A 14127-nucleotide genomic window follows, 5' to 3' on the forward strand; every position below is an offset into this window, starting at 1 on the left:
AGTGCCCACTCCTTCAGCCCTGACCCTCCGACAGTGCCCACTCCTTCAGCACTGACCCTCCGACAGTGCCCACTCCTTCAGCACTGACCCTCCGACAGTGCCCACTCCCTCAGCACTGACCCTCCGACAGTGCGGCACTCCCTCAACCCTGACCCTCCGACAGTGCCCACTCCCTCAGCACTGACCCTCCGACAGTGCCCACTCCCTCAGCACTGACCCTCCGACAGTGCGGCACCCCCTCAGCACTGACCCTCCAACAGTGCCCACTCCCACAGCACCGACCCTCCGACAGTGCCCACTCCCTCAGCACTGACCCTCCGACAGTGCGGCACTCCCTCAGCCCTGACCCTCCGACAGTGCGGCACTCCCTCAGCCCTGACCCTCCGACAGTGCGGCACTCCCTCAGCACTGACCCTCCGACAGTGCGGCACTCCCTCAGCACTGACCCTCCGACAGTGCGGCACTCCCTCAGCACTGACCCTCCGACAGTGCCCACTCACTCAGCACTGACCCTCTGACAGTGCGGCGCTCCCTCAGCACTGACCCTCCGACAGTGCGGCACTCCCTCAGCACTGACCCTCTGACAGTGCGGCGCTCCCTCAGCACTGACCCTCTGACAGTGCGGCACTCCCTCAGCCCTGACCCTCCGACAGTGCGGCGCTCCCTCAGCACTGACCCTCCGACAGTGCGGCACTCCCTCAGCACTGACCCTCTGACAGTGCGGCTCTCCCTCAGCACTGACCCTCCGACAGTGCGGCACTCCCTCAGCACTGACCCTCCGACAGTGCGGCACTCCCTCAGCACTGACCCTCTGACAGTGCGGCACTCCCTCAGCACTGACCCTCCGACAGTGCGGCACTCCCTCAGCACTGACCCTCCGACAGTCCAGCACTCCCTCAGCACTGACCCTCCGACAGTGCGGCTCTCCCTCAGCACTGACCCTCCGACAGTCCAGCACTCTCTCAGCACTGACCCTCCGACAGGGCGGTGCTCTCTCAGCACTGACCCTCCGACAGTGCGGCGCTCCCTCAGCACTGACCCTCCGACAGTGCGGCACTCCCTCAGCCCTGACCCTCCGACAGTGCGGCACTCCCTCAGCCCTGACCCTCCGACAGTGCGGCTCTCCCTCAGCACTGACCCTCCGACAGTGCGGCACTCCCTCAGCCCTGACCCTCCGACAGTGCGGCACTCCCTCAGCCCTGACCCTCCGACAGTGCGGCACTCCCTCAGCCCTGACCCTCCGACAGTGCGGCGCTCCCTCAGCACTGACCCTCCGACAGTGCGGCACTCCCTCAGCACTGACCCTCCGACAGTGCCCACTCCCTCAGCACTGACCCTCCGACAGTGCCCACTCCCTCAGCACTGACCCTCCGACAGTGCCCACTCCCTCAGCACTGACCCTCTGACAGTGCGGCTCTCCCTCAGCCCTGACCCTCCGACAGTGCGGCGCTCCCTCAGCACTGACCCTCCGACAGTGCGGCGCTCCCTCAGCACTGACCCTCCGACAGTGCGGCGCTCCCTCAGCACTGACCCTCCGACAGTGCGGCTCTCCCTCAGCCCTGACCCTCCGACAGTGCGGCGCTCCCTCAGCACTGACCCTCCGACAGTGCGGCGCTCCCTCAGCACTGACCCTCCGACAGTGCGGCGCTCCCTCAGCACTGACCCTCCGACAGTGCGGCGCTCCCTCAGCCCTGACCCTCCGACAGTGCGGCGCTCCCTCAGCCCTGACCCTCCGACAGTGCGGCGCTCCCTCAGCACTGACCCTCCGACAGTGCGGCGCTCCCTCAGCCCTGACCCTCCGACAGTGCAGCACTCTCTCAGCACTGACCCTCTGACAGTGCCCACTCCCTCAGCCCTGACCCTCCGACAGTGCGGCACTCCCTCAGCCCTGACCCTCCGACAGTGCGGCACTCCCTCAACACTGACCCTCTGACAGTGCGGCACTCCCTCTGCACTGACCCTCTGACAGTGCGGCGCTCCCTCAGCCCTGACCCTCCGACAGTGCGGCACTCCCTCAGCACTGACCCTCCGACAGTGCAGCACTCTCTCAGCACTGACCCTCTGACAGTGCCCACTCCCTCAGCACTGACCCTCCGACAGTGCAGCACTCTCTCAGCACTGACCCTCCGACAGTGCCCACTCCCTCAGCACTGACCCTCCGACAGTGCGGCACTCCCTCAGCACTGACCCTCTGACAGTGCCCACTCCCTCAGCCCTGACCCTCCGACATTGATGACAAACGGCTGTTGACCTCTGACCCGCTGGTGCCCGGCCCCTGCCTCTTCCCCCGGGAAACCCGTCGCGGTTTGGCGGCCAATGGGAGGCGGTGCCGGTTCCCCCGGAAGTGCAGGTTGCGTTTCCGGGGGCAGTATGGAGGCGCTACGGAGGCTGCGGCGGTTCGATGCTTATCCGAAAACCCTGGAGGATTTCCGAGTGAAAACCTGCGGAGGGGCCCTGGGTGAGGGGGAGGGAGACCCCGGGGGGGGGGGGGAGGAGGGGGAGGGGGAGGGAGACCCCGGGGGAGGGGGAGGGAGACCCCGGGTGAGGGGGAGGGTGACCCCGGGTGAGGGGGAGGGTGACCCCGGGGGGAGGGTGACGGGGAGTGTGAGGGGGTGACCCCGGGGGGAGGGGGAGAGAGTGAGAGACCCCGGGGGGAGGGGGAGAGAGAGACCCCTGGGTGAGGGTGACCTCGGGTGAGGGTGACCCCCGACCCCCGTCCCCCGTCCCCCGTGGGGGGAGAGAGAGAGACCCTAGCCCTGGGGGGGATGAGAGAGAGAGAGAGACCCCTGCCCGTGGGGTGGGGGGGGAGAGACACCCCAACCCCGGGGGTGGAGGGAAGACGGAGAAAAGCTGGTGATGGGGAGGGGGAGTGACAGGAGCAAAGATAGAATGGGGCAGAGGGGAGGTGGAATTGGACAGTGAGGGGAATGCGACATAGGAGGAGGGAGACTGTGAATGGGACAGTCAGAGGGGAATTGATCTGTCAGAGTTCTGATGTTGGTTGTCATGGGAGTGTCCCTGACTGCAGCCTCTTGACCTTTTGTCTTTCCTGCTCCACAGTGACATTGGTCAGCAGCCTTATCATGTTGCTTCTGTTTTTCTCTGAGCTCCAGTATTACCTCACAAAGGAGGTGAGTGTCTCCTGTGAACATCTTCCCCAAATCAGCTACCTGACTCTGTCTGATATTATCACCTTTAGTTACTTGATTCCGGAGTAGTAATATTTTCAGAAATTTATTAATGATAAAAATATGGTTTAGATATTTTCCACGGAAGTTTGATTTGAACCTGGGTCATTCTGTTAATTGTGGAGCTTCGCATGGGAATCGTATCCAGTACCTGGGAATCTGCTCCCAGGCTTGGGAGATGCTGAGATCGTGGCCCCTTTGATCCTGTGTTTGCAAGTTCGAAAAACATTTGGCTTTTAATCCTCCATATTTCACACCCTATTAGAGGTGTAAGGTCAATCCTTGTGGTACTTGAATTTGATTATACCAATGGTTTTCAGAAGATACAGCAGTGACTTGTTGGATTTTAAAGATTCTAGACCACAGTCACTTAATGTGGACAGTCGATCATTCATCAGGAACTTTCCGATAGTTTGAAGAAACGTAGTTTAGATATGATATGTCAGTTAATTAGACTGAAAAGTAAACAACCTGTGACAGATTGAAGTGGTGGAGGCAGCAGACTAGTCTTCATGTGAAGGACTTCTTGAGTTGTCGCCCTTTCTCCTGCCTCATTTTCACCTGAAGGAAGCAGCTGGTGAGGACTGGTCGATATCCCCTATTTCTAGGGGCTGGTAGAGTGGTAGAGATGTTCAGCATGGAAACAGACCCTTCGGTCCAACTCGTCCATGCCAACCAGATATCCTACAACCTTCACAAACCTTGCAAAAAAGATATCCGAAATGAATCTAGTCCCATTTGCCAGCATTTGGCCCATGTCCCTCTAAACCCTCCTATTCGTATGTATAATGATGCCTTTGAAATGTTGTAATTGTACCAGTCCCCACCATTTCCTCTGGCAGCTCATTCTATATACGCACCACCCTCTGTGTGAAAAAGTTGCTCCTTAGGTATCTTTTAAATCTTTCCTCTCTCACCTTAAACCTATGCCCTCTAGTTTTCGACTCTTCTACCCTGGGGGAAAAGACCTCGCCTATTCACCCTGTCTATGCCCCTCATGTTTTTATAACCTTCTCTAAGGTTACCCCTCACCTGATAATGCTCCAGGGAAAATAGCCCCAACCTATTCAGCCTCTCCCTTTAGCTCAACCAGGCAACATCCTTCTAAATCTTTTCTGAACTCTTTTAAGTTTGACAATATCATTCGTATAGCAGGGAGACCAGAAGTGAATGCAGTATTCCAAAAGTGGCCTAACCAATATCCTGTACAACTGAACCATGACCTCTCGATTCCTATACTCAGTGCACTGACCAATAAAGGAAAGCATACCAAATGCCTCCTTCACTATCCTATCTACCTGTGATTCCACTTTCAAAAAACTATGAACCTGCACTTCAAGGTCTCTTGGTTTGCCAACATTCCTTAGGACCTCACCATTAATTGTAGAAGTCGTGCTCTGATTTGCCTTTCCAAAATGCAGTGTTTTGCATTTATCTAAATTAAATTCCATCTGCCACTCCTTGGTCCATTGCCCATCTGATCAAGATCCCGTTGTACTCTGAGGTAACCTTCTTCATTGTCCACTACAACTCCAATTTTAGTGCCCTCTGCAAATTTACTAACCGTGCCTCTTATATTCACATCCAGATCATTTATATAAATAACAAGAATGCTTAAGACTTGCAATTTTCTCCCAAACTCTGCATTTACCCAGCTGATATGTTGAGATGTTAATGCTCAAAATATGATTAGAGAAGGATTATACTTGAAACGTTGACTTCTCCACCTCCTGCTGCTTGCTGCATTCCTCCAGCCTCCTGCTTGTCTAAAAATTCTAATTAGAGCTGTTATAAACCGCAGTGAGTGTGGGAGTTGGGAAGGCAGGTCAACAAGGTGCACGTGAAACTCCAGTGCCCATTTGGTATTGGCAGGGTCAAAACTCAACAATTAACTTCCATGGAGAAAATGAGGACTGCAGATGCTGGAGAGTCAGAGTCAAAAAAGGTGGTGCTGGAAAATTTACAGCAGGTCAGGCAGCATCCTAGGAGCAGGAGAGTTGACGTTTCGGGTATAAGCCCCTCATCAGGACTGACATTCCTGATGAAGGGCTTATGACCGAAAAGTCAACTGTCCTCCCCAGATGCTGCCTGACCTGCTGTGCTTTTCCAGCACCACCTTTTTCGAATCCCAATTAACTTCCATGCTTTTGTTCATGCTACCAGCCAACTGCCCTCCTGAAACGACCAGGAACTGACAACTGGTCAATAGCAGCAGCGAAGATTTAGGCAATAGGTGATGCATTGCTTTCCCATTGTCTTTTAAGTGGCAGGAAAACCACAACGGCTTCCCTGCATAATTTGCAACAGGACCCGATAACGTCACAAATCCCAATTTTCATTGTTAGGACAGGACCATGCCAGTTAGATGCCCTTGTATTCTGCTTAGAACAGCTGATTAAAACTGAAGACAGCAGTATCCAGAAAAATGATGAATAAATCACATGCAATTTGAACTGCGTGTTTGCCTGCTTTGCATCAAGTGGGACATTAATTAAACCTTCAGGTCCCAGATATAGTACAGGGAAGAGGCACAGGATTGAACCTAAATGTCACAGGATTGAATTATTGGTAGTAATGAGAAGAATATAAAGTTATCAGAAAATTATGTTTCGCATGAGTAATGAGCAGCAGGGTAATATTCATTCCAAAAAGATTAATCTGTCTTGAGAGGATTGTAGATTGTTTTTGGACAAGTGAACCAAGTTAGGCTAAATGACTATCTTAGGATCTGTACAAAATAAAACCATTATTTTATCAGCTCCTATGCTTTTTCTAAGACCAACTCCTACTTATAATATATTTTCTAAATGGCTTTTAACTTTATACTGTACTTCTTCAGTACCATTACTACAAATCTAGTGTTTGACACTGCCACTGTACCATATAAATTGAAGCAGTGTTAAATAGGGACTTGCAGTCTTCTGCCCATCCTTGATTTGATTTTCAAAGAAATTAATTGATTTTGTCATCAGACAGCCTGGGCATGTACAACTGAAAGATGAAGGCGACCTAGTATGTAATCTGCTAGTCTCATGTAAAACAAAGCAAAATCAGTGAAGCCATGTACCTCCACACTAAAGGTTGGGATTTTAGCTGAGAGATATTGGAATTACTTTCTTATATCCAGAGTATTATTATTTATAAAATTGACTACGAAGCAGTAGTAATAGTTTTTAGATGCAAGGGGATGGAAAATTCAGATAAACATGGAAATTTTGAAAAGTAACAAAAGTATGCTAAGTCAATTGCTGAAGTCTGCTATGCACAAAATTAAAGTTGAGTAGAGTAAGGATAAGAAGTGGGCCAGGGTTATGCCATCGTTCCTTTTTCACGTGTAGTTGGAATATCATGCTTATAGTTAGTGCTTTCGGAGTGCCATGAGTGTGTCAACATTTACTTCATATCTTGTTTTTTTCTACCCAGAAGTGCTGTTACACATGACTGAGGGACCTTCCCACACCCAAAATCACTGCGACCTTTTTTCTATTTTTTTCCAACTCATAAGCACCCTAAGTAAAAAAAACCCATGTAGCCAATTCAATATTTACATGCAAAGACAACAAGAGTGAGGGGGGAGATAGGTTGTCTTAATTTTTCATTTTTATGAAGAAGTAATCTATTTTTCAAATCAACCTGTTCAGATGAGTTATTACAGACCTCTGGAGCATAGAACATTACAACGCAGTACAGGCCCATCGGCCCTCCATGGTTCCACAGGTTGGCGCAACTGTCTGAAGCCCATCTAACCTACAGTATTCCATTCTTGTTCATATGTCAATTCAATAACCATTTAAATGCCCTTAAAGTTGGTGAGGCTACTACTGTTGCAGGCAGGGTGTTCCATGCCCCGACTACTCCCTGAGTAAAGAAACCACCTCTGACATCTGTCCTATATCTATCACCCCTCAATTCAAAGCTATGTCCCTTTGTGCTAGTCCTCGCCATCCGAGGAAAAAGGCTCTCTCTGTCCACTCGATCAAACCCTGTGATTATCTTGTATGTCTCAATTAAGTCACCTCTCAACCTTCTTCTCTCTAACGAAAACAGCCTCAAGTCCCTCAGCCTTTCCTCATAAGACCTTCCCTTCATACCAGGCAACATACGAGTAAATCTCCTCTGAACCTTTTCCAAAGCTTCCACGTCCTTCCTATAATGCATTGACCAGAACTGTATGCAATACTCAGTGCGGCCGCACCAGAGTTTTGTACAGCTGCAGCATGACCTCATGGCTCTGAAACTCAATCCCTCTACCAATTAAAGCGAACACACCGTATACCTTCTTAACAACCCTATCAACCTGGGTGGCAACTTTCAGGGATATATGTACCTGGACACCCGAAATCTCTCTGCACATTTATACTACCATTAGTATAAATCTTACCATTAGCCCAGTACTCTGTATTCCCGTTACCCTTTCCAAAGTGAATCACCTCACACTTTTCCACATTAAACTCCCAGCTCTGCAGCTTATCTACGTCTCTCTGTAACCTACAATATCCTTCATCACTATCCACAACTCTACTGACCTTCGTGTCGTTCGCAAGTTTACTAACCCATCCTTCTACACCCTCATCCAGGTCATTTATAAAAATGACAAACAACAGTGGACCCAAAACAGATCCTTGCGGTACCCCACTAGTATCTGAACTCCAGGATGAATATTTTCCATCAACCACCACCTTCTGTCTTCTTTCAGCTAGCCAATTTCTGATCCAAACTGCTAAATCACCCTCAATCCCATGCCTCTGTTTTTGTGCAATAGCCTACCGTGGGGAACCTTATCAAACGCCTTACTGAAATCCATTTACACCACATTAACTGCTTTACCCTCATCCACCTGTTTGGTCACCTTCTCAAAGAACTCAATAAGGTTTGTGAGGCACAACCTACCCTTCACATAACCATGTTGACTATCCCTAAACAACTCATTCCTTTCTTGATAATTATAAATCCTATCTCTGTGCCCACAACCGAAGTAAGGCTTACAGGTCTCTAATTGTCAGGGTTGTGGCTACTCCCCTTCTTTAACAAGGGAACAACATTTGCTATTCTCCAGTCTTTGAGCAGTTGGGACTTGAACATGGGCTTCCCAATCCAGGGGTAAGGACACTGCCATTGTGCCACAAGGCCCCTATATCTTGTATTCCTTTTCCTTGAGAAAGTGTAGCATCCCATTGATACCGAGGAAACACTGGCCCAAGGTTGCTGAAAGTAGGGGGAGAACATTGGAAAACCTTGAATTTCATTGTTGATGGCAAATTGAACAGAAAACTGTCTTTAGAAAAAAGGCTACATAGCAACTCAGGCGTTCCACCCTCCCATTCCCTCAATGATCATCTGCCCTACTTAGGACAGACACTGTAGATCATGCATTTGACCTGAGAACTAATTGTGATGTGAAAGCAAATCATCCTCAAACTCAAGGAACTGCCTAACAAGGAGAAGGAAGAAATATCATCTAGGACATCATAGGAAAGGCATTCCCTTGCTCTGAAGAACCTCGTGGGATTTTATACCCCCCTGAACGGAGCCTTGGTTGAACATCTCATTCAAGAGACAGCACCTACGAAAGTAACACTCCATCAGAATTGTATCACATAAGTCCTTTGGTCTTGAGCACGTAACCTTCTGACTAAGACACAAGAATTGCTACCAATCAATTCTGAACAAAGTAAGGAATGTTGCACATGTCTACCAACAGCTACACAACTCATGAAAGTAATTGATTTATCGTGTCAGGGCCCTTCTTGGGTAATGTGTTTAGTCGTTTTTTTTAAAGACTAGCATGTAAATTGGCTGCTAATGAAATTTCATTGATAACTTTATTTATCACTGAAAAGTCCCAATAAGTGGACTGTTCTTTTAAGGAACAAACCTTCTTGATGTCCAGTTTGTATTTTGGAAATTTCAAATATCTCTTCTACAATGGAACTTTTAGCTCAAAACCTGGAGCTGTCACAATCCTCCACCTACAGAGCAAACTTTTATGTCGTCTATGAATTCTGAAGAGCCATAGAGTCTTACAGCACAGAGACAGACCCTTGGGTTCAACCAGTCCATGCCAACCATAATCCTAAACCAAACTAGTCCCAGCTGCCTGCAATTGGTCTGTAGCCCTCCAAACATTTCTTATTCATGTACTTTTCTGAATATCTTTTAAACATTGTAACTGTACCCTTATCCACTACGACATTTTACACACGAACCACAGTGTTTTTAAAAAAACTGCCCAACATCCTTTTGTAAATCTTTCTCCTCTAACTTTAAAAATATGCCCCCCTAGTCTTGAACTCCCCATCCTATGGAAAAGGCACCTGCTTTATACCTTATCCATACTTCTCATGATTTACAAACCTGTATACGGTGAGCTCCTATGCTTCAGTGAAAATAGTCCCAGACTACCTCTCCCTGTAACTCAAACCATCCATTCCTGGCAACATCCTAGTAAATCTCTTCTGAACTCTCCAGTTTAATAATATCCTTAGTTTACACTGTGACAATCAGCCGTTTGTATCCCAGCCGATGGACATGGGACAACTACTGGATAACTGCTGACCTTTTTCCTACCTCATTTGAAGGTTAGGTCTCATTCCATTTGGGAACAAAACAACATTTTCATAAACTCTGCACTGATGATCGAACTGTCTGACATTATATATACTCTTTGACCTCTCATTATGGAATATTTTGGCCTGTTTGCCTTTGTTGTCACTTTATTCTTGTTTACTAGAAATTATTTATGTTTTGGGAAAGGAAGTAGCAATATAACAGTCATTCCACAAACAGTTGTGGGTAAAATTGCAAGTAATCTCAAGATAGACACTAAAAGGTTCTTTAAATATACAGAAAGGAAGAGTGAAGCTAAAGTGAACATTGGTCAGTTGTAGAAAGAGGCTGGGAAATGACAGAGGAGTTGAATAAATACTTTCCATCAATCTTCACAGGAGAAGACACTAATAACTTAGTCATTGAGATGTATAGCACAGAAACAGACCCTTCAGTTCCACTATCCATGCCAGCCAAATATCCTATATAAATCTAGTCCCATTTGCTAGCCCTTGGCCCTTATTCCTCTAAACCTTTCCTATTCGTATACCCATCCAGATGCCTTTTAAATGTTGTAATTGTACCAGCCTCCCATCACTTCCTCTGGTATCTCATTCCATACCCGTACCACCCTCTGTGTGGAGAAGGTTGGCCCTTCGTATTAAATCTTTTTCCTCTCACCATAAAGCTATACCCCACTAGTTTTGGACTCTCCCACCCCAGCATCCCAAAATTGTCTCCGAACTATCCCTAAATATTCAAGGGGCAAAATGAGAAGAGGAAATAAATACAATAACAGTCACGAGGAAGAAAGTGCTAGGGAAACTAATAGAGCTAAGGTCAATGCTTCCCCTGGACCTGATGGGACACACCCTTGGATATTAAAAGAAGGTGGTAGCTGCAGAGACAGTGGATGCACAGCTAGTAATCTTCTAGGAATCCTTAGATTCTGGAAACATCCCGAAGGAATGGAAAACTGTCAAACGAGCACCTTTATTTAAAAAGAGAAGGAGACAAAACATAGGTAACTATTGGCCAGTTAGCTTCACATCTGTTATTGAGAAAGTCTTAGACTCAGTTATAAAAGATGTGATAGTACAGCATTTAGAAATACGTGAAACGCTCAAACACACTCCGCATTTGATTTATTGCCACATATATAGTTACAAAAAAAAGTGAAAAGTGTTATATAGTAACTCTCTGATGCCAACTTAAAACACAGAAAAATAAACCAAAACATAGAATATTAAGGCAAAAGAATGAAGAAAGAAATAAAAATAAAAGCATGGCATCGTGAAGGGGAAATCATGCCTGACACATTTACTAGCCTTCTTTAAGGCAGTAGCAAGCAGGATGGATAAAGGGCAAACAGTGAATGTAATACATTTGGAGTTTCTGAAGGTATTCAATAAGATGCCACACATTTGGCTGTTTAATAAGATAAGAGCTCAAGGTGTTGTCAGTACACCAGGAATCCTTTCTCCTAAAACCTTGGGACCAACTGGTTTTCAAATAGTGTATTTTCGGTTTTTGAATATACTTACCATTGTGGTCAATTTTTTTTTCACCTTTCACTGTACAGAAATCAAACGCAGGTAATCTTGTTAAAAGGTGATGTATAATTTCTATTTTCTGATTTTTTCTCTCTCTCTCACTCTCATGATGATGCTGGCATTTTCCTTCCCTCTCTAGGTTCATCCAGAGCTCTATGTCGATACGTCACGAGGTGAAAAGCTAAAAATCAATATTGACACTATTTTCCCACACATGCCCTGTGCTTGTGAGTACTAATGCAACTTCTCAAATATACTTTCTTTTCCTTGTCTTCTCTTTCACTGTCATTCATTCCTAATTCCCCCTACTGTCTCCACTGTAAATGTTTTGTTTTCACAGCTTTCCCTTGTGAATTAGTCCCATCCTTTTTGAATTATAGATTCCCTACAGTGTGGAAGCAGGTCATTTGGCACATCAAGTCCACATCCTTTAATGGTCAGAGTATTGAGTACAGGCGTTGGGAGGTCATGTACAGCTGTACAGGACATTGGTTAGGCCACTGTTGGAATATTGCCTGGTCTCCTTCCTATCGGAAAGATGTTGTGAAACTTGAAAGGGTTGAGAAGAGATTTACAAGGATGTTGCCAGGGTTGGAGGATTTGAGCTATAGGGAGAGGCTGAACAGGCTGGGGCTGTTTTCCCTGGAGCTTCAGAGGCTGAGGGATAATCTTATAGCGGTTTACAAAATTATGAGGGGCATGGAAATGGTAAATAGGCAAAGTCTTTTCCCTGGGGTCGGGGAGTCCAGAACTAGAGGGCATAGGTTTAGGGTGAGAGGGGAAAGAGACCTAAGGGGCAACTTTTTCACACAGAGGGTGGTACGGATATGGAATGAGCTGCCAGAGGATGTGGTGACGGCTGGTACAATTGCAACATTTAAGAGGCATTTAGATGGGTATATGAATAGGAAGGGTTTGGAGGGATATGGGCCAGGTGCTGGCAGGTGGGACTAGATTGGGTTGGGTAGGTCTGTTTCCGTGCTGTATATCTCTATGACTCTGACCTACCCTCTAAATAGCATCCCACCCAGACCCAATCTACTGCTCATGCCCTGTTCCTGAAACCCTGCATTTCACATGGCCAACCCACCTAACCTGCACATTCCTGGACACTATGGGACAATTTAACATGGCCAGCCCACCTAATTTGCGTATCTTTGGACTGTGGGAGGAAAACGAGCACCCGGACAAAAAACAGGCAGACACTGCAAAGATGCAAACTCCACGCAGTTGCCTGTGGGTGGAGTTGAACCTGGATCCCTGCCCTGTGACGCAGCCGTGCTAACGGCTGAGCCACAATGCCACTCTAAAATCCTTAATGTAGGTTCCTGTGCTTTCATCAGCTTTGGGTTCCTTCCTAAATCCCTGTTGTGCCTGCAAGTTTTTGTCACTATCCCTCCCTCTCTCTCTCTCTGGCTGCTGGTAGATCTGCTTTTGTGATCCTCTGGGATCTTTCTGGAAGCACTGAATTCAGCTGTTGTTCTGAGTTTGCTTTCTGATTTGTGATGGCAGCAGGCTGTATTGAGTCACAGCTAACTCCAGAAATAATCTGTCGTCTATTCTCTCTCCGCCCCCCCCGCCCACCACCACCCTGCGACCAAAGACAGATTCCAAGCTTGATTCGCATTAAAAAAAAAGTCAAAATGAAAGAAAGATCCCTTAAGGATGCTTGTGCTTTTGTGTGTATGTTTCAATGTTAATGATAAAGCTCCATGTCCACTGACAGATCTCAGTATCGATGCAATGGATGTGGCTGGAGAGCAGCAGCTTGATGTAGAGCACAATCTGTTCAAAAAGAGACTGGACCTGGTTGGCAATGCCGTCAGTCCAGAGGTGGAGAAGCACGGTAAGCAAAGACTGACAGGGAGCAGAGATGACCAAGTCCTCTACACACAGCTTTTTAAACTGAAATTACAATGTAACTGTTCACGGGGACACAATGGGACATTGAGATCGAACGTTAATCTGTTAAGGATTTGTGTAAATGTTGATGTCACTGGGCAGCGTTCTAAAATAGGTTGTACTTTGAGAACAAAACTGCAGGTTTTTCTATCCATTTCCCACGGCCTGAGGTGCTTCCATGGGAGTCAGTGATGCACAACACTTCACATCAATGTTCCTTCAGGAGAAACCCAACTTTGGTTTTCCTCCAAATGATTTCTCTGCATTTATGAAGCCTGTATGTAATCCATCAGCTATTCATTGAAGATTAAGGATAGCATTTGAGCCCAGTACTTTCTTCAGTCTGTGCTGATACACACTCGTAGATGTATTGTCTATTGTGGGGCTGGGTCCAATTTAAAATTATAGACAGTAGCCAATAGGTGCAGGAGTAGGCCATTCTGCCCTTCGAACCTGCACCACCATTCAATATGATCAGTATCCTGTTCCTGCCTTATCTCCATAACCCATGATTCCACTATCTTTGAGAGCTCTATCCAACTCTTTCTTAAACGAATCCAGAGACTGGGCCTCCACTGCCCTCTGGGGCAGAGCATTCCACACAGCCACTACTCTCTGGGTGAAGGCGTTTCTCCTCTTCTCTGTCCTAAATGGTCTACCCCGTATTTTTAAGCTGTGTCCTCTGGTTCGGGACTCACCCAGCAGCGGAAACATGTTTCCTGCCTCCAGAGTGTCCAATCCTTTAATAATCTTATACGTCTCAATCAGATCCCCTCTCAGTCTTCTAAACTCAAGGGTATACAAGTCCAGTCGCTCCAATCTTTCAACATAAGATAGTCCCGCCATTCCAGGAATTGACCTCGTGAACCTACGCTGCACTCTCTCAATAGCCAGCATGTCTTTCCTCAAATTTGGAGACCAGAACTGCACACAATACT

The 14127-nt window shown here is 47.3% G+C and overlaps 1 protein-coding gene across 2 annotated transcripts in view; it reads left to right on the forward strand.

The window, feature by feature from the left end:
• The first annotated feature begins 2344 nt into the window (after window positions 1–2344).
• Window positions 2345–14127, forward strand: part of ergic3 (ERGIC and golgi 3) — a 71795-nt gene continuing 60012 nt past the window's right edge. For both annotated transcript variants that reach the window (XM_087994662.1, XM_087994663.1), the window contains exons 1-4: window positions 2345–2458; window positions 3061–3131; window positions 11427–11514; window positions 13014–13133. In XM_087994662.1, the coding sequence (XP_087850788.1) occupies window positions 2371–2458; window positions 3061–3131; window positions 11427–11514; window positions 13014–13133 (367 nt within the window). In that variant the 5' untranslated portion in view covers window positions 2345–2370. The remainder of the gene's footprint in view (window positions 2459–3060; window positions 3132–11426; window positions 11515–13013; window positions 13134–14127) is intronic.

The sequence above is a fragment of the Chiloscyllium plagiosum genome, unplaced genomic scaffold (genome assembly GCF_037043375.1).
Source record: "Chiloscyllium plagiosum isolate Xiang-an unplaced genomic scaffold, Cpla_swu_hap1 HiC_scaffold_15, whole genome shotgun sequence".
Taxonomy (NCBI): domain Eukaryota; kingdom Metazoa; phylum Chordata; class Chondrichthyes; order Orectolobiformes; family Hemiscylliidae; genus Chiloscyllium; species Chiloscyllium plagiosum.